Source organism: Muntiacus reevesi, chromosome 9 (genome assembly GCF_963930625.1).
Source record: "Muntiacus reevesi chromosome 9, mMunRee1.1, whole genome shotgun sequence".
In the NCBI taxonomy this organism is placed as follows: Eukaryota; Metazoa; Chordata; class Mammalia; order Artiodactyla; family Cervidae; genus Muntiacus; species Muntiacus reevesi.
This window is the reverse complement of record NC_089257.1, coordinates 406,573-426,922: the sequence shown is the minus strand read 5'-3', so window position 1 is coordinate 426,922 and position 20,350 is coordinate 406,573. Positions and strand designations below refer to the sequence as shown.

Below are 20,350 nucleotides of genomic sequence, written 5' to 3'. Positions count from 1 at the left end.
AATTACTGTTCCTGCCGGAAAGCACTCATTTGTCAACCACCTGCCTCCTCTGAGGGTCAGCTCGTCGGGCTGGGACCGGAGCCTCCGGTGTGGGCGCCCTGTGCTGGCCCAGAGGCCCGCCTGGCCCACTGTCCACAGGGCCCCTCTGGGAGGATCGTGGGCTCTGGGGGGAACCGTGCCCCAGTGGAAATGCCCCCATCACCTGCGCTCCCCGAGCTGGCTCGGCTACCAGCCCTTTCTGAATGGCAGTGGACATCCCCACCGGAGCCAGCCCCCCGGCCCGCCAGCTCTCAGAACCCACGTCAACCTTGGAGGTAACTGAGTCTGTTTCCTCTAAACATGGATATGAGCCATGTGAAGGTTTGCTCACTCCTCGTGAGCAGATCTGACCACCGCACCTCGGGCCTTTTCCAGCCTCACCAGGCCTTTGGCGGTCGCTTGCTCCTCCAGCCGGGCCTGACGTCGGTCCCATCGTGTGAGGACCTCCGCCTGTCCAGGTTTGGGCTCCGGGCCTGAGGCGTTAGCCATTGTTCCCTCGGACCTGCAGGGGGGTTGCTGGCGTGGGAGCTGAGCCTTCCTCGGTCTGATAGCCGCTTTTAAGTCCCGGTCCATGTCCCCAAGAAAAAAGCACGAGTAGCCACTGTCCTTCACATCAGTGTCCCGAGGACAGATGGTTTAGAACTGCCTGTGGCAACTGGTTACCTTTTTAAAAACATAATGTTTTTATTAGACTGTAATTGCTTTACAAGCTTGCGTTAGTTTCTGCTATATAACAAAGTGACTCAGCTTTAAGTATACACACATCCCCTCCCTCTTGAGTCTCCTCCCACCCCAACCCCATCCCGCCCGCCTCGGCCATCACAGGGCAGCTCCCACTAGCTGTCTGTTTCACACATGGTCATGTACCTATGTCAGTCCCGACCTCCCAGCTTATCCCACTGTCCCCTTCCCTCCCCGTCCACATGTCTACTCTGTGTCTGTGTCTCTGTTCCTGCCCTGCAAATAGGTTCGTCTGTACCATTTTTTTTCTAGAGTCCACATATGTGCATTAATATATAATGTGTGTTTTTCTCTTTCTGACCACTCTGTGTCAGTTTCCAGGTCTATACACATCTCTGCAAATGACCCAGCTTCGTTCCTTTATATGGCGAAGCAATATTCTATTGTGTATATGTACCACATCCTCTGTATCCATTCATGTCAGTGGACGTCTAGGTTGCCTCCACGTTCTGGCCGTTGTAGATACTGCTGCAGCGAACATCAGGGTGCATGTTAAAAAACAGCTTTTATCTTGTGGAAGTTGCTTATGCAACACAGGACAGTGTTCGGAACACAGTGAGTGTGTGTTAGTCACTCGGTCGTGCCCGACTCTATGCGACCCCATGAATGTAGCTCGCCAGGCTCCTCTGTCTGTGGAATTCTCCAGGCAAGAATATTGGGGTGAGTTGCCATTCCCTTCTCCAGGGGATCTTCCCAATCCAGGGACTGAACCCAGATCTCCTGCATTGCAGGCAGTCTCTTCACCATCTGAGCCACTATAGGGGAAGCTACTATATTGGAATACAGTGGGTTCTCAATAAATATTCTTTAACTTAATGAATAAATAAAAGTAAAAGTACAGTATTCCAGAAAGGAAAATTCTCTAATTTTTTCTGGCCCCCAAAGCGAAATAGTGAACGATAATTGAAATACCTTGTGTTTAAGTGGGATCTAATTATAACTTGATGAACTTTATGAAGTGATTCTAAAATTAATCTGGAGTAGCACATGAATCAGAGAAGACAATGGCACCCCACTCCAGTACTCTTGCCTGGAAAATCCCATGGACGGAGGAGCCTGGTAGGCTGCAGTCCATGGGGTCACTAAGAGTCAGACACGACTGAGAGACTTCACTTTTACTTTTCACTTTGATGCATTGGAGAAGGAAACGGCAACCCACTCCAGTGTTCTTGCCTGGAGAATCCCAGGGACGGGGGAGCCTGGTGGGCTGCCGTCTGTGGGGTCACAGAGTCGGACACGACTGAAGCAACTTGGCGGCAGCAGCACGTGCATAAACAGGAAGCCTCCTTAAAGAGAATAACAAAGTCACAGACTCGAGCTATGAAATACGCTGTGCTGTGTAATAATATTCAGATCTGTAGAAAGCAAATAGAAAGGATAAGACTCGTAAGATGTGTGAGGCATAGACAAGCCCCCTGCGGGACATGTCAGACATGGGTGATGTAGGTAGATCACCCGCTTGTGAACACAGGAAGGGACAGAAGGACCAAGCTTGGACTGAATAATTATGATCCCTCCTTAACTTCTGCACCTGCTTACCCCACTCTAGTCCTGTGCAGAGGCCTGACAGTCTGCAATATACTAGGTGTCCATGAGCCTGCGAGGCCCTTGGGACTCATGAGGTCTAACTCCTGTACCCACTGGGGACACTCATGCCGCCCACAGGGTCCTCGACTGCAGAGCGCAGATGAGTCCCATGGCCGCCCTGCAGACTGAACGGAGAGCTGCAGCCGTCAGCCGCCGCTCGGGGAGGGGGTGGTGTGCGACTCCGGCCAGGCAGCTTCTTTCTGAGGGGCGCTGGGAGCTCCTAACCACACCTTTGCAGGACTCCAGCAGTGTCCGCCTGCCCACTGGCACTCTATCCTGAGAGTGTTACCACTCCATCTCTCTCTTCTCACTCTGTGTTTTTTTTTTTTTTTTTTGTTCTTTGAATGAAAGTCAGACTGAAGCTGACTTTTAAGTTTTTCTTTTTTTTTTTTTTTTAAATATTATTTTATTAGTTGGAGGCCAATCACTTCACAACATTTCAGTGGGTTTTGTCATACATTGACATGAATCAGCCATATAGTTACACGTATTCCCCATCCCGATCCCCCCTCCCACCTCCCTCCCCACCCGACTCCTCAGGGTCCTCCCAGTTCACCAGGCCCGAGCACCTGACTCATGCATCCCACCTGGGCTGGTGGTCCATTTCACCATAGATAATATACATGCTGTTCTTACAAAACATCCCACCCTCACGTTCTCCCCCAGAGTTCAAAAGTTCACTCTGTGTTTTAAAGTTATTTATTAAACCGTGTGATCTGAGCCAATGTGATCTGTAAGCCTTTCTGTTCCTTGACCTTTGGGAGAACTTGTTGGTAGTACCCTTAGAGGCCAATATTGCATCAAAGTAAGTTCCAAACAAAACTCGTTGCGGTGTTAAAGTACACGCTGCCTGGCCCAGAGGTTAGTAGCACAGGCTTTGGAACTCTGTCGCAGGGACTGAAACCTGGGTCTGCTGCTAACTGCCGCGTCACCTTCGGGAAGGTACCTAAGCTCACTCTGCCTCAGTTCCTTTTTTTTTTTTTTTTGTGCTGTACATCTTTTGGGATCTTTATTCCTTAGTGAAGTGAAGTCGCTCAGTCGTGTCCGACTCTTTGCGACCCATGGACTGTAGCCCACCAGGCTTCTCCATCCATGGGATTTTCCAGGCAAGAGTACTGGAGCGAGTTGACATTTCCTTCTCCAGGGGATCTTCCCAACCCAGGGATCGAACCCAGGTCTCCCGCATCGCAGGCAGACGCTTTACCCTCTGAGCCACCAAGGAAGCCCCTTAACCAGGAATCAAACTCTCACCTTTGGCAGTGATAGCGAGCAGTCCCAACCACTGGGCTGCTAGGGAATTTCCTGCCTGAGTTCCTAAATCTGTGAAATAAGGATAAAAAGACCACTAGCTGATAAAGCTGATAAATGAATTCACAGGTAGTGCGTTTAAAACTGTGTCTGGCCCTGTGTAAGTTCTTTTTGCAAGTTGGATCTGGTCAGACAGACCCAGTGGAATAAATGGAATAAAATACAGAATCTAAAGCAGATAAAAGCATATGAGAATTTAGTATATGATAAAGGTCTTTGCAAGCTAATGAGGGAAGAATTACATTTGGGAGAAATCTGTTAACCATTTGGGAAAAATGAAAGGTTCATCTACCTTTCAATCTTATCTTAACATAAATTTTTGATGAACCAGAGATTTAAATGAAGAAACAAGCTGCAGAAACATTAGAAGAAAACATAGGCACTGTGGAGTAATCTACAGAATTACTGCCATAGAAGATGTTTAGATCTTACATGGCAGAACTATAATAAGAGCTACAATCAATATCAAGTGAGTAAATATTAACATTTAATATATCCATACAAGCAACAATGGATGTTTTGCAGGAGCACATACAACAAATGATACACATCCTTCAGAATCAGGGGACTGATTCTGGAGTCTCCTAAGACACCCAAGCCCACAGGGGCTCAGGTCCCTCACCGTCAGTCCTCCGTGTCCCCAGAGGTGGAATGCGCAGTCAGACTGTGAGGAGATGGGCATGAAATGAGCACAGAGACACAGGGGGAGCTGGGCAAACAGCTGCGCCCACTCTGCAAGCAGTCTGCACGGAGCTCACAGCTGCTTATTTGTTTTCACTTCCAGAGCAGTGTGCTACATGCAAGCGGTTTAGCGAAGCCTCACTACCACCAAAGCTAGTAGAGGTGATGGAATTCCAGCTGAGCTATTTCAAATCCTAAAAGGTGATGGGTTAAAGTGCTGCACTCAATATGCCAGCACATTTGGAAAACTCAGCAGTGGCCACAGGACTGAAAAAGGTCAGTTTTCATCCAATCCCAAAGAAAGGCAGTGCCAAAGAATGTTCCAACTCCCGGACAATTGTGCTCATTTCACTTGCTAGCAAGGTAATGCTCAAAATCCTTCCAGTCAGGCTTCAACAGTATGTGAACTAAGAAATTTCAGATATACAAGTGGATTTGGAAAAGGCAGAAGAACCAGAGATCAAATTGCCAACATCTACTGGATCATAGAAAAAGCAAGAGAATTCAGCAAGAGGATTCCAGAAATACATCTACTTCTGCTTCATTGACTACACTGAAGCCTTTGACTATGTGAATCACAAGAAACTATGGAACATTCTTAAAGAGATGGGAATACCAGATCACCTTACCTGCCTATTGAGAAATCTGTATGCAGGTCAAGAAGCAACAGTTAGAATGGGACATTAAAAAAGTCTGGTTCCAAATTGGGAACAAGATTGTGTACTGTCACCCTACTTTTGTAACTTATATGTAGAGCACATCATTCAAAATGCTGGGCTGGATGAAGCACAAGCTGGAATCAAGATTCCTGGGAGAAATATCAATAGCCTCAGATATGCAGATGACACCACCCTTATGGTAGAAAGTGAAGAAGAACTAAAGAGCCTCTTGATGAAAGTGAAAGAGGAGAGGGAAAAACTGGCTTAAACTCAACATGCAGAAAACTAAGATCATGGCATCTGGTTCCATCAGTTCATGGCAAATAGATGGGGGGAAAACGAAAACATGACTTTATTTTTTTGGGCTCCAAAATCACTACAGATGGTGACTGCAGCCATGAAATTAAAAGATGCTTGCTCCTTGGGAAAAAAGCTATGACCAACCTAGACAACATTTTAAAAGGCAGAGACATCACTTTGCCAACAAAGGTCCATCTAGTCAAAGCTATGTATGGTTTTTCCAGTAGTCATGTATGGATGTGAGATTTGGGCTATGAAAGAAAGCTGAGCACCGAAGAATTGATGCTTTTGAACTGTGGTGTTGGAGAAGACTCTTGAGAGTCCCTTGGACGGCAAGGAGATCCAACCAGTCCATCCTAAAGGAAATCAGTCCTGAATATACTTTGGAAGGACTGATGCTGAAGCTGAAACTCCAATACTTTGGCCACCTGATGCAAAGAGCTGACTCATTGGAAAAGACCCTGATGTTGGGAATGATTAAAGGCGGGAGGAGAAAGGGAAGACACAGGATGAGATGGTTGGATGGCATCACCTACTCGATGGACATGAGTTTGAGTAAACTCTGGGAGTTGGTGATGGACAGGGAGGCCTGGCGTGCTGCGGTCCGTGGGGTCCCAGAGAGTCGGCAGGGGCACATTGAGCGGCTGAGCAACAAAGCTGCTCTCAGAGCCTGAACCCGGATCAGCACAGACCAGCCGGGAGGGCTGTAGCCAAGCCGGTCGCCCCGCGGGGGGAGGGGCGGGCCCCTGCAGGTGAGCCGCGCAGGTGAGCCCTCAGCCCCGCCCCAGCCCCGCCCCAGCCCCGCCCCCTGGCCCTCACCCCCGACTCTGCTCTGGAGCCCGTCGTGCAGGTCCCGCGGGTCTGGAGGCGGAAGAGCTCCGCGCCTGAGGTTAGCCGGCGCCGCCAGGGACTTGGCGGTTTCAGGGTCTGTCTGGCAAGAGCCTGGCCGGCCCCGGGGATGTCGCCGGGCCTGAGAGGCGCTCCGGCTGGACCCCAAGTCCAGGAAAGGACCTTCCTGCTCTCAGAGCCTCGCACAGTGATGTGCGGCGATCGTGCCAAGGGGATGGCCGCTACCGCGCAGGGTCCTGGGGCGGGGTGCAAACCGGGGAGAGGGTGCAGGAGGGGGAGGGGTGCAGGAGGGAGAGGGGTGCAGGAGGGGGAGACAGGTGCAGGAGGGGGAGGGGTGCAGGAGGGAGAGGGGTGCAGGAGGGGGAGGGGTGCAGGAGGGGGAGACAGGTGCAGGAGGGGGAGGGGTGCAGGAGGGGGAGGGGTGCAGGAGGGGGAGGGGTCCTGGCGGTGGGGGCGGGTTTCGGAGGGAGACGGGTGGGTACAGGCCGCCGGAGTCCCCAGCAATTTGGGCATCGCTTGGGTCCTGAGGGACGCCGCGGTGGGCCGTCGGTCTACAGGGAGCTCCAGAAGAGGCCCGGGGCGGGGCCCTGGCGGCTTTGGGTTCCCTCTCCTTATGCGTGTCCCTGGAGACGGCCTGTTGGGGGAGTGGTTCTAGGGCGGGGGTCCTCTGCACTGTGAGTCTGGGGTCTGTCACTTGAAGCTGGGTCCACCCTCCCCGCGACCTCCCTGACCCCCACCAACAAGGTCCCCGGGGACACCCCTCATTGCTAGGCGGGCCCCCACGTGGCCCCTGTTCCCTGAAGCATGTCATGGGCCACGCGGTGTGGGGGAGAGCTTGGGGTGGTTGGCGGAGATGACCCGCCCGGAGGCCCGGCCAGCCGGTGTTCTCCGCTGGCCACTGACCGCTCAGACTCACTCAGCCGGAAAGCGTCTCTGGCAAGTTACCCGGGATGGTTTTGCTTATAAAGCTTCCTTGAGGGAGCCTTGGTCTTCTCTAAAAAGTCAGGGGTGTCTGAAGACCTCATGCCCCAACAGGAGCCTGGCTATGCAGCCCACCTCCCTCCCGGCAAGAGACCTGGCCTTGGCGTATCTGGAATCCAGCGGTGGCTGTGCAGGCCTGCCCGCCCCTGCCCCCGTCCTTCAGGGCCTGGCCTCTCCCGGCAGCCGCTCCTTCCCAGCCCGGATCCCTGACCTCTGTCTGTCCCGTCTGTCTAGCATGCAGGCCTTCTTGTTCTTGGTGAGGCTGGCGGGCCTCCTGAGCCTGACTTCCAGGGTCCTGGTAACGTCCGTGTTGCAAGAAGGCCTCCCAGAGAGGTAGGTCTGAGGGCAGGGCCCTGGAGGAGAGACCCTCGCGCCAGCCCGCCGCTGTGGGACGTCACACGCCTCCCGTGTCCCTGCAGCGCGGTCCAGGCTCTCCTGAGGCCCTCGCACATCAGTGAGAGGCTTGTGGGTCTGCAGGTGAGGGGCTCCGACTTCACGCTGGGGAACACGCCTTTCCTCATCCTGTCGGGCACCATCCACTACTTCCGCGTGCCCCGGGACTACTGGAAGGACAGCCTCCTGAAGCTGAAGGCCTGCGGCTTCAACACCGTCACCACGTGAGTGCAGGCTGCCGTGGCCCCTGCACCAGCCTCTGCTCGGCGTCTTGGGCTCCCCGGGGCACGCCGTTGAGTGGCGCCTGCTCCTGGGGCCGTCTGTCTCAGCAGGCTTGCTCCAACCCGCACACCGCGGTCTCCTGTCCAAGGCGGTGCAGCCCCGTGTCCCCTCGGTCCTGGGGTCTAGGCAGCGGCCCCCAGTCCTCCTTGGAGAGCTGCCCTGTGGTCAGAGTCGGCCCAGTGATGAGTGCCAGGGAAAGCCCTGTCTCACTGAGGATCAAGCCTGGAGAATCCTGTGATTATCCTCATTCTGTTCACTGAAGCAAAAACAGAAAGAGCAAACATTGTGGATCTCTTTTCCACCTTCTAAGCTTAGAAAGTGCCCATCCATTACTGTTTGGAGAGTTCTACTTGTGTCCTTTTCAGTGACTTGATTTTTAAAGTGTAAGGTTAGAAAAAAAACCCAAAAACCCTATATTTTAAATATTTGGAATTTAATTTGGCAAATGATAGCGAATGAGGTTTTAAAGCATTTTCCCCAAAATTGTCATAAAACCTTTTACACATCACATCATTTTCCTTCTTTGTCTCCTCACTGTGCTGTTGCTTTTGTGTAGCAGTGATTCAGACATTGAAACTTCATGAACAGTGACATTCTGTAAAAACAGGGATTCACTATGGGGTACACCTGAAAATAATGCACTGCTGAAATGGTGAGACTTCCATGAAATATGTCATGAGCTAGCAGAGATCTTAAAACGTTTGTGGTTGAAGTAAGACTGCCAGATTTTGTCTGTTTCAGTATCCTTGTTTAAAAATATAAAAATTATCACCATTGTTTCATAAACGATAAGATGCTCTGAGTCACTCAAAGCAGAACATTATCTCAGAATAAAGCAGCAGCACAGTGTATGCATTTTGTAGAAAAGATTGCACTGTCTTTACATATATATATATATGCATTTAAAAAATTGAAGTATGGTTGATTTACAGAAGTTTTTGTGGAAAGTGTTAGTCGCTCAGTCATGTCTGACTCTTTGCGACCCCATGGATTGTAGCCCACCAGTCTCCTCTGTCCATGGGATTCTCCAGGCAAGAATACTGGAGTGGGTTGCCATTTTCTTCTCCAGGGGATCTTCCCCGCCCAGGTATTCAGCCCAGGTCTCTCACATTATGGGTAGATTCTTTACCGTCTGAGCCACCAAAGTTGTGCTGATGGCTACTCTACAGCAAAATGACTCAGGTACACACATACATAAATTTTAAAATCATTTTCATTATGGTCTATCCTAGGAGATTGGGTAAAGTTCCCTGTGCTATACTGAAATTCGCTCAGTTGTGTCCGACCCTTTGCAAACCCATGGACTGTCCATGGGATTCTCCAGGCCAGAATACTGGAGCGGGTAGCCTTTCCCTTCTCCAGGGAATCTTCCCATCCCAGGGATTGAACCCAGGTCTCCCACATTGCAGGCAGATTCTTTACCAGCTGAGCCACTGGGGAAGCCCAAGAATACTGGAGTGGGTAGCCTATCCCTTCTCCAGGGGATCTGCCCGACCCAGGAATCGAACAGGGGTCTCCTGCACTGCAGGCAGATTCTTTACCAACTGAGCTACCAGCTCAGTTCTTTACCAACTGAGCTACCATGTATATATATAAATGCCCTGTGCTATAGAGTAGGACCTTATATTTATCTATTCTAAATGTGATAGTTTGCATCTACTAACCCTAAACTCCCAGTTCATCCCTCTCCTTCCCTCCCCCCTTTTTAATTAGAGTATGTTTGCTTTATGATGTTGTGTCAGTTTCAGCTGCACAACAACATGAATCAGCTCTATGTACACACACCCCTCCCTCTTTGGCCTCCCTCCCACCCCCACCCCACCCCTCTCAGTCATCACAGAGCCCCGCGCTCAGCTGCCTCTGCTCGACAGCCGCCTCCCACTAGCTGTCTGTTTAACACATAGTCATGTATATGTTGGGGTTTCTCTTGTGACTTGGATGGTAAAGTATCTACCTGCAATGCGGGAGACCTGGGTTCCATCCCTGGGTCAGGAAGATCTCCTGGAGAAGGGAATGGCAACCCACACCAGTATTCTCGCCGAGAGAATGCCACGGACAGAGGAGCCTGGCAGGCTACAGTCCATGGGGTCGAAAGAGTCGAACACGACTGAGCGGCTGATGCTTTCACTTTCTTCACTGTAACATGTCGACCCCAGTCTCTCCGTCCGCCCCGCACTCTCCTTGCCCCCACGCGACCCCATGCCCACAAGTCCCTTCTCATCGTCTGTCCCTGCCCCGCAGTTTGTCTTCTAGATTCCAAATGTATGTGCTAATAGACCATATTGATTTTTCTCTCTCTGACTTTCTCCACTCTGTGCGACAGACACTGGCAACCAGTCATCGGCCAAAGTACTGCAGGAAGAAACCTGGAGTCTGACAGTCAGATCTGCTGACTCGGGAGGGTGTGAGCACAGAGCAGGGTGCTGCCTGTCTCAGCAAGTGGCATTGGGGGGTCTTCTGTAGGGTGGGGGTCCAGCCTGAGAACCCCGAGGGGTCTAGGAAGAGCAGGCGCAGGCTCTGGCTTGGGCGGTGTCTGAGGCAGGACCAGCAGCGGGGGCTAACTCGGGGTGGGGCTGGCACAGGCTTGGGGCATTTTAGCAGGTGCGTAGCTGGGCAGAGCAGGGAGCCTGTGGGCGGGAAGCCAGCGTTCACTCCCAGGGGCCACACTCTTCTTTCTTTCAGTCTTGAATAGGTCTTCAGTCACGGGATAATGTCACTGTACATTCATAAGTGCTCTGCCCCAGGGCAGAGGGTCTCCACGACGCTTTGAGGACACAGAGGTGGGGTTTGGGTCCAGTCCATTTTCAGTTGCACCCTGGGGCCCACTCCTTCTCGTGCCATCACAGCACTTTTGGTTTATGATATCCTTTCATACAGGTTTCTAAACATGTTTATCCTGCTTTATGTTCGCGGAGCTTCCTGGATCTGTGGTTTGACAACTGCCCTTCATTTGGGAAGCTGTTAGGACGTTATTTCTTAGACTGCTTCTTCTTTCCCTTCTCCCTTGAATCTCCTCTGGCGCTTGTCACATCCGTGCTGTCCCGCAGGACTCGGATGCTGTCCTCCTTCCTTCTGTTCGCTCCTCTGTGCAGTTCAGTTTGGAGGGTGGGCCTGCCCTGCCTCGAGCTCACGCCTTCTTCCCGAGGCTCTGTGACAGCTGAGCCATCCAGGCGCTAGCGCCTTGCGCCCTCGTGCTCCCCTTTTATTCTTAGCGTTTCCGTCTCTGCTCATGTCGCCCCTTTGCCCGCTTTCACTTCCTCGTTTAGCACCTGAGGCAGAGTTGTTTTACATTCCCGGTCTAGTAATTCCATCGTATATCCCACGTCAAAGCCTGGTTCTCGTCTGCTTGCCTCCTCAGCGGTGTCTTTGTTTTTGCCTGTCTTACAGCTTTCTCTCCAAAGCTGGGCATGCTGGCGTGGGCGAGAGGACCTGGCGCAACAGGCCTGTGTGTGAGGTGTCTGGCCTGTGGGCTTGCTGCTGTAATTGGTTTCAGAAGAACTTCTCCCCTCGCCTCCTTGCTGCTGTCTCCCCGCCGCCTTTGGTTTTTCCCGGAGATTCCCCCTAAGCAGGGCCTGAGTCTAGAGCACCTCTGGCTGAAACCCCTTCTGTCTACGGGAGCCTGTAGACGCGCTGCGAGGGGAGGGCGGAGGCCGAGTGTCGTCAGCCTCGGTGGGTCTCTGTGCCGAGCTGACCGCCCAGGGCCAGCTCTGCGTGCTTCTCTGTCTCCCCGTGGTCATCTGGGGACGTCCTCTGCAGCTCTGGCAATGGTACTCTTGGCTGGGCGGGCATTTGTCAAGAGAGAAAAGCCTGGACATGCTTTAAAACACCCACTCTCCCCTAACCCCGTGGGAAGCGAGAGGGATTTGTCTTAGTCCTTCACAGCGAGAACCCTGGGGCTTCTGCAGGTTTTGACTCTCAAGCGCATTGACACGGAGCCTCCGGCGAGCCGTCACTGACAGATTAAGTGTTGCTACCAACCCTGGCTCCGGCAGCTGGCTTCAGCCCTGGTCGTCTGCTCTGGATGAATGAGGTCAGCTGTGTCAGGAGCCTTCTCAGAGAAGCAGGGCCAGCGGGTGTGTGTGTGTGTCTGTGTGTGAGAGAGAGATAAGGAACTGGCTCATACAGCAATGAGAAATCCCAGGATCTGCAGTTGGCGAGCTGGAGCCCCAGAGCTAGAATGGTGGGGATTCCGGCCCGAGAGACGGCAGGTGTTGGCAGAGGGGGTGGTGAGACCTGACTCCAAGCTCAGCAACCGGGTGTTGTCGGGGTGGGGGGCGGGGCACAGGGTGTGGGATGTTTGGTCCACGTTACCTAGTACACCCTCACTGGTAATATTCAGTTCAGTTGCTCAGTCGTGTCTGACTCTCTGCGACCCCATGGACTGCAGCATGCCAGGCCTCCCTGTCCATCACCACCTCCCAGAGCTTGCTCGAACTCATGTCCATCGAGTCAGTGATGCCATCCAACTATTTCATCCTCTGTCGTCCCCTTCTCCTCCTGCCTCCTCCTGGAAGAATTTTCCACAGTTTGTTGTGATCCACACAGTCAAAGGCTTTGGCGGAGTCATTAAAGCAGAAGTAGATGTTTTTCTGGAACACTCTTGTTTTTTTGATGATCCAGCGGATGTTGGCAATTTGATCTCTGGTTCCTCTGCCATTTCTAAATCCAGCTTGAACATCTGGAAGTTCACAGTTCACGTACTGTTGAAGCCTGGCTTCATTGCCATCTTGTATTCATTTTCATAGTCACACTTTATTGAAGTTTGGCATGTGTCCATTATGTAAGCATTGACTTCCTTGAGCTTAGTCACATGAACGTGCTCCTGTAGCCTGGCCAACTGCCTGCATCTCAGAAGCTCTCCTGTCGCCTACAGTCAAGACCACCCAGCAGAGGAGTGGCAGAGCTTGTGTTTCCAATATGTACATCACTTTGACCTCTTTTGAACTTTTTGCACCTGGAATCATACAGTCTTTACTCCTGTGTCTGATCTTCTGCTCAAGATCATGTTTGTGAGATTCCTCCATGATCTGCCATATTTTAGCTTGTTCATTCCCATCGCTATGTGTAATTCCATCAAAAACCACACCAACACGTGTTCTTCTGGTCTAACGTGCAGTTCGGGTCCAGTTTTCTGTATTGATTTTCTGTCTGGATGATGTGTCCATTGTTAAAAGTGGGATATTGAATCATTTTTTTTAGGATCTTGGATTTGTTCCCTAAGGTCTTATATAAAGTTCTTTATCTAAATTCTTAGATTCTAACTTGTTCTCTTTCCTAAAAGTAACACGCTAGCGTGACAGAGTCTTACCATCACATCTCCACATCTCACCTTCTTTCTGCTGTGCTGTGTCACGCGTCTTATCTTTATAAACTATGAAATTCATGATACATTTTCCCCTGGTTTGAACATCTAATTATATTTGAGATAAATTTAAGGTGACAAAGACACCTTTTTTATTTACCCATATATTTACCTTTTTTGACACTCTTCATCCCTTTGTACAGACGACTATTTCTGCCAGGTGTCATTTCCTTCTGCGGAGAGACTTCCGGAAGTCAGCTGATCATGAATTATCTTAGATTCCGTTTCTTTGAAAAATATTTCTATTTCATCTTAAGCTTTGAGGGATAATTTCACTGGGTACAATTTCACTGGGTATAGACTTTTAGGCTGATTTTTGTTGTTGTTGTTTGGGGCTTTCTTTTCAGTACCTTAAATATATCTCTTTGCTGTCTTCTGATTTACACATTATCTGATGGCAAGTCTTCTGTACTTCTTATATTTTTTAAAAAAATATTTATGTAATTTCTTGTTTTCCTTTCTCTGGTTGCTTTTAAGACTTTTTCTTTGTCATTGCTTTTCAGCTATTTGCTTCTGATGCACTATGGTGTAGATTTTCCCCCCCTACTTGTGGTTCATGGAAATTCTTGGGTCTGTAGGTTTATGCTGCTACTGCTGCTGCTGCTAAGTCGCTTCAGTCGTGTCCAACTCTGTGCAACCCCATAGACGGCAGCCCACCAGGCTCTGCTGTCCCTGGGATTCTCCAGGCAAGAACACTGGAGTGGGTTGCCATTTTCTTCTCCAATGCATGAAAGTGAAAAGTGAAAGTGAAGTCGTTCAGTCGTGTCCGACTCTTCGAGACCCCATGGACTGCAGCATACCAGGCTCCTCCGTCCATGGGATTTTCCAGGCGAGAGTACTGGAGTGGGTGCCATTGCCTTCTCCCTGTAGGTTTATAGTTTTCATCAATTTACCAAAATTTGGTAAAACTTCCTATTTCTTCTAGTAATTTTACCTCCCCTTTCCCATGGGACTTGGACTTCTTGATAAGATCCCACACATTACTGATGCTTTGTTCATTTTTAGTGTTTTTTTTTTTTTTTTTTTTTCCTGTTTTCTAGTTTAGGTAATTTCTTTTGCTCTGTCTTAAAATATCCTGGGATTCTATTCCTATTTCTGTTCTGTTGTTAGTATCAGTGGTATATTTTTCATTTCCTGCTCTTAATTGCATCTAGAGTATTTTTGGCTTCAGATATTATATTTTTTTAAAATCTAGAAGTTCCTTTGGGATCTTTTTTATATCTTCCATTTTCTTCATTATGGTCATGCTTTTAGTTACTTATTAAAGATACGTTTTATTAAAGGTATATGTTTGTTTAATAAAGTATACCTTATTAAAGGTATATGTTTGTTATCCCCTTTCAATATATATATATTTTTTTGGCCCCTTTCAACCTATATATCATTTCTGGGTTTATTTCTGTTGCTCAATTTTTTTTTCTGGCTTATGTGTCATATTTTTCTGGATCTCTTTTTTTTTCCCCTCTGGATTTCTTTGTTTTGGAGAGTGAGTCTGGCACACCTAGTAAACTTCAAATGGATATACTGGGTATTGTGAATGCTATACTATTGGCTGCTGGATTTCATTTTGTATTCATTTAAATAATATTGTATAACCTAATATTATATAATTTGTAATTGTAAAATATAAAGTTTTTACATTTCTCTTTTTTCTGTTTCAGGCATGTTCCTTGGAACCTTCATGAACCAAGAAGAGGCCAGTTTCACTATAGTGGAAACCTGGATTTGATGTATGTTTCCTATTTAAGTTGCTGCTTCTCTGGCTCAGAGATGGGGGTTTGACTCTGTAGGTTCAGATGAAGCAAGAGTCACCTTGCTTTCCCCTTGAGAACCCCCTGGAAGCTCTGACAATTCCATTCCCCAGGGAGCAGCCCCTTGCGCAGGGAGGCTGTTGTCAGTGGTGGAACCCAGACCTCAGTGTCCCTTGTGCGTTTCACCCACGTGTGGCTCAGAGCGCGTCCCTGCGGCTCTAATCTATCGCGGGGACCCCCCTGTTTCACTTATAAGAGGAAATTTCTGAACTATAGTTTGTAGCAGTTTTGAGACATGATACAGTAAGAGTAGTTGTTCAAAACCATGCATCTTCCATCTGCTGTAGTTCATAACTGTCTTTGATGCTGGAGATACACAGACTATGTGCTGTGCTGTGGAATAAGGCTGTCTATAGAGGGAGGCAAATAGCAGCTGAGGACTCATAACCCAAACTAGGGAAACAGCCCAGGGCGGGTAACCGCGGAGGGATAGCTCCAGTACTTTAGGACCCCGAGCAGGAGTTTGTTAGAAGGGTCGGGCGGGACTTCTGGCAGAAGGTCCAGCAAGGCCACAGTCGGAGCAGTCAGAGGTGTGGGAGGAGCTGACATGAGTTACACTGACATTCCTGCTGCTGTGAGGGAACCCCGACATCGTCTGTCAATAAAGATCTGTTTTCATTAAGGAAGGTTTAAAATAGATACTCACAGTGAGTGTGCACTGCTCTTCCAAGAGAGAACCCAGGGCTTCAGGGTCTTTCCCTCTCGTAGCTTAAGCGTCGCCAGCACCTAGCTTTCAAGCCGCTCCTCCTGCCCGCATCTCACCGCCCCGCCAGCCGCGCGCCCGCCCCGCACTGCACCGCCCTGCGCCCGCCCACACCGCCCCGCGCCCGCCCCGCCCCGCCCGCCCTGCACCGCCCCGCGCCCGCCCGGCGCCCGCCCGCCCTGCACCGCCCCGCGCCCGCCCCGCGCCCGCCCCGCACCGCCCCGCCCCGCACCGCCCCGCACCGCCCCGCACCGCCCCGCGCCCGCCCGGCGCCCGCCCGCACTGCACCGCGCCTGCACTGCCCCGCCCCGCGCCCGCCCGCACCGCGCCTGCACCGCGCCTGCACCGCCCCGCGCCCGCCCGCACTGCACCGCGCCTGCACTGCACCGCGCCTGCACTGCCCCGCCCCGCGCCCGCCCCACGCCGCCAGCAGCGCGCCCGCCCGCACTGCACCGCGCCTGCACTGCCCCGCCCCGCGCCCGCCCGCACTGCACCGCGCCTGCACTGCACCGCCCTGCGCCCGCCCGCACTGCACCGCGCCTGCACCGCCCCTGCACCGCCCCGCCCCGCGCCCGCAGACGGAGGCAGGCGGAGGGGGATTTCTGGCCGCAGGATCGCTTGCTTCTGCTTCTGTCCTGGTGGCTTGGGATCAGCCTGGTTAAATGCAGGCGGCAGGATGCGTGGGTGAGCACGTGCCAGGGAGGAGAGGTGCAGGTCCTGTGACTAACTTCGTATTTTCCTGAAACGGCAGTAAAGCCATCTGGTTACCATCTCCTGCTGGTTCTGAGTAGAGGAAACATCAGAAAATAGAGCCGGAGAGATAAGCTTATCTTGGCCCGTTTTGGGTGCTATGCTGCAAAATTTGAAATCTGTTTGGAAGGGGGCTATGAAGTAAGTCACTGGGAGAATTTTAATTCGGGAAATTCAGGCAGTTCATGTTTGCACGCTGGTGGTATTTTTAAGAGCAGAATAACATAGTTAAGATTTCTTTTCTGGAGGCTGATTGTCTTTTTACTCTTCCAGTTTCCCAAGAATGTGACTTCTGACTCCTTAAGTGTCTGTTTTCTTATCTGTAAAATGGAGGTGACATTGACACCCATGTCATAGAATTGACAAAGAAAACAATACACTTGCAGAACTGAGTGTACAGAGTGCTGATGCTGACACTCGGTACACATTACTCCTGTTTGTCGTCAATGATTATGTTCTGCCGACAGTGCCTGGAGAGGCATCGGAAGAGGGAAGGGAAGGACGGAGGGAGGAGCTGTTGGAATAACTCAGGTGGACGCGAGTTCCTTACCCAGGGTGGTAGTGGTGAAAATTAAGAGGAATTTCACATTCAGAAATGTTAACTGCAGGGAATAAACCTGATTAGGGGCAGACTGAAAGTGGGAGATAAGGAAGGAGGAGCCAACGTGGCTCGTGAGGGCGCATCCTGGGCGGTGCCCTCGTGGGGACAGGAGGCTCAGCGCTGGTCCAGGGGGCAGCCGGCGTCTGGCCGGGACTCCCACGAGTCGTCCGAGTCCTGGCCTCGGGGCGACTGGACTGAGGCCTTTGTGTGGAAGGACGCCCGGTCCCTGGGTCCTGTCTCCGCCAGGGACTTCCACCTGTCCTAACCGCAGGAGAAGAGGCCTCGGGGAGACACACGGCGGCGGTTCCAGGCTCCGCTCTTGGTGAGACTGCTGCTGTTGCCCCCCTCCTCAGGGCTTTCATATCCTTGGCGGCAGAGGTGGACCTGTGGGTCATCCTGTGTGTTGGCCCCTACATCGGGAGCGACTTGGACCTCGGAGGCTTGCCCAGGTGAGCCGTGCTGCCGCCCCAAGCCTGTTCCCGAGCAAGTCGGAGCAGAGAGTTTCACTTGGTTTCCTGGGTGCACTTTTAGTCCATGCCTCCTGTTTCATGACCTAGAAGATGCACTTTAAAATACCAGGAATGATACAGCGTTTGTTTGTTTTTTTTATAAATCTCCATCTCACCCTTGTAGTGCAGAGGTAGACTCCTTCTTTTCCTTAATGAAAGTTACTAGCTAATCAATATCATGTAATCAGTATCTTTATAAGTTCTAACTTTTGTGATGATACTAATAATAGCACAAAATTGGATTGATTATCTCTTTTCAAAGAGGGTGTTTTTTCTTATCATTTTAAATGGTAGTAAAATGTACATAATATGAAATTTACCATTTAAAACCATGCAATTTTCTGGCATCAAGTGCGTTAAAATGTTGAACAACCATCACCACTATCTCCTTCCTGAATGTTTTTTGCTACTCAAAGAGAAAACCCTTGCCCAGGCACCCCCATCCTGCTTACCCCAGCCCCTGGCAACCGTTACGTTCCTTTCAGTTTCTGTGGATTTGCCTAGTCTGTATACTTCATATAAATGGAATCGTATCTTACGTGACGCTGTGTGCCTGGCTTCTTTCTCTTGGCATAATTTTTTTCCTGCTGTGCCACACAGTGTACGGGATTTTAGTGACCGAGCCCAGCACAGAGCCCTCGCCACTGGGTGCCAGGGAAGCCCCTCCCTTGGCATAATGTTTTCCAAATCTGTACCTGCTTTACCATGAACCAATTCCTCATTTTTAAATGACGAAATAATATTCCATTAAAAAATATTTTTTAAAAAGTTCTGAAACATTTTAATAAAAATCTCATACCAGACTAAGGATTGGTGAGCTTTTTTTGAAAAAGGCCAGATGATCAATATTTTCATCTTTCATGGGTACAGACAGTGTCTGTTGCAAGGTTCGTCTCTACTGCTGCTGCAGGAAGACAGCTGTGATGACATGGAAGCAAAGGGTGGGCCACGTGCCAATAAAACTTTATTCACAGAACAGTCAGCAGCTCTGACTTGGCCTGTGGGCTGCAGCTTGGCAGCCCTGCCCTGATCGCTTTCACGTTGAACAAGCCTCAGTTGTATTTGGGGGGGAAAGGTGGCGGTTGAGGTGTTGAGCTCTGTGTGACCGAACACAGACTACTTTTTCTTAAAGATGGGTTAGCATCTCAATGTGCAGTTCCAGTTTGGCCACGTGAATCTGGGCTGTTCACATTTTCCAGCCTCAGACACGTGAACATTTGTTTGCTGTTTCGCACCTCAAGGCTGAGTCTCGTCTTTTCCATCCTAGCTGGTTACTCAAGGATTCTCATATGAAGCTGAGAACAACTTACAAGGGTTTCACAACAGCAGTGAATCACTATTTTGATGACCTGATTCCCAGGATTAGAGGATTCCAGGTAAAATCTGATTCCCCATCTTTGTGACCAAGGGAAATACTTGCCCGAATTGCCTTCCTAGGCAGGGCTCAGCCTACTTTCTTTCACTCATAAGCAGGAAGCATGTCTAGCAGCGAATTCTAGTTCCTTATTTAAGAATTATGCTTTTTTCTGCTTTTATTTCTGTTCCTCATCTACTGTCTTACAGGGATGCCGTCTCCTGGCAGGATGCTGGGAACTGCACTCTGTATATTTTTATGTCTTCTGCATTATCTGTTTGCTCTCCAACACCATAAATGGGAATTTAATGACAATCATCAGAACGTCTTAACTTTCCTGCTAAAGATGGCTACGTGTCAGTCTTTCACAAGTGACAGGCAATACAGATGACCTTAGGTCAGTGATTTTGTAGAAACTGCAATTTGTTTTTTTAAAATATCTCTCCCCCTGCAATAAAACCATGGTGTCACACACATTCATTGTTTGAGTAGAAATAATATGCCGCCATATTGCTGCAAGGCTTGGAAAATACATCAAGGACTGTGTAAGTAGGTAACAAATGAACAGAGGGAAGGAACAAAAGGTATCAATTAGGTATCAGACTTTCTATTGGGCTTCCCTGGTGGCTGAGTGGTAAAGAATCCCCATGCAATGCAGGAGCCATAGGAGACTTGGATTTGATCCCTGGAGGAGGAAATGGCAACCCACTCCAGTCTTTTTGCCTGGAGAATCCTATGGACAGAGGAGCCTGGTGGGCTACAGTCCATGGGGTCTGCGCGAAGAGTGACTTGGCACGCACGCATCAAGCTTTTTATTAGGCAGTTGGTGTTTGTGGAGCATATCTTATCTTAACAGCAATCACTGGAAAGGGATGCTACTGTAGGGTTAGCGACAGGCCTGGAAATGGCCAGGCAAGGCTTCAGGTGGTGTGGATCTACTTGGATCAGAGCTGGCTCCTGACTTTGAGCATGCCCTGGGGTCATCAGATGAGGTGACGGTGGCTGAAGGGTCGGTCTGTGTGCACCTGGGGACCGGAGATGCAGGGACGGTCCTTTGCGGCCCTGGAGCTGTGCTGGCCAGGGTGGTAACCTTGGCCGCCATTGGCTATTTCACTTAAAATCTGTTAAAACTAAATAAAGAATTTAGTTCTTTATTCATACTGGACACAGTTCAAGTGCTAGATAGCCACCTGTGGATGGTTGCTACCACATTGGACAGTGAGAACACAGAACATTTTCACCATCAAAGAAAGTTCTAGCACGAATTGGCACACTCTCTGCACCCCAAATCAGGACATTCCCCATCTTGGAGCGCCTGCAAGACAAAATCAGTAATCAGAAGGTTGCCTGGTGAGCAGAAAACCTGGAGCCGCAAAAGCTGGGGGTCTTATCCTTTGAGCCACCAGGGAAGCCACCTAAAAAGTATTTACTAATTTTTTG

At 50.2% G+C, this 20,350-nt stretch overlaps 1 protein-coding gene across 7 annotated transcripts in view; it reads left to right on the top strand.

The window, feature by feature from the left end:
- Nucleotides 1-6,137: 6,137 nt before the first annotated feature.
- The window catches only part of LOC136174189 (beta-galactosidase-1-like protein 2), a 35,309-nt gene continuing 21,096 nt past the window's right edge, over nt 6,138-20,350 (top strand). For 6 of the 7 annotated variants that reach the window (XR_010664385.1, XM_065944166.1, XM_065944165.1 and 3 more), the window contains exons 1-5: nt 7,178-7,478; nt 7,565-7,762; nt 14,844-14,912; nt 17,401-17,496; nt 18,824-18,932. Coding sequence is in view for 6 of the 7 variants with exons in the window: in XM_065944166.1 (XP_065800238.1) it covers nt 7,210-7,478; nt 7,565-7,762; nt 14,844-14,912; nt 17,401-17,496; nt 18,824-18,932 (741 nt within the window). In the remaining variant the exon portion in view is untranslated. Of the gene's footprint in view, nt 6,205-7,177; nt 7,479-7,564; nt 7,763-14,843; nt 14,913-17,400; nt 17,497-18,823; nt 18,933-20,350 lie in introns of those variants that run through there. The other variant, XM_065944162.1, reaches the window with a different exon arrangement.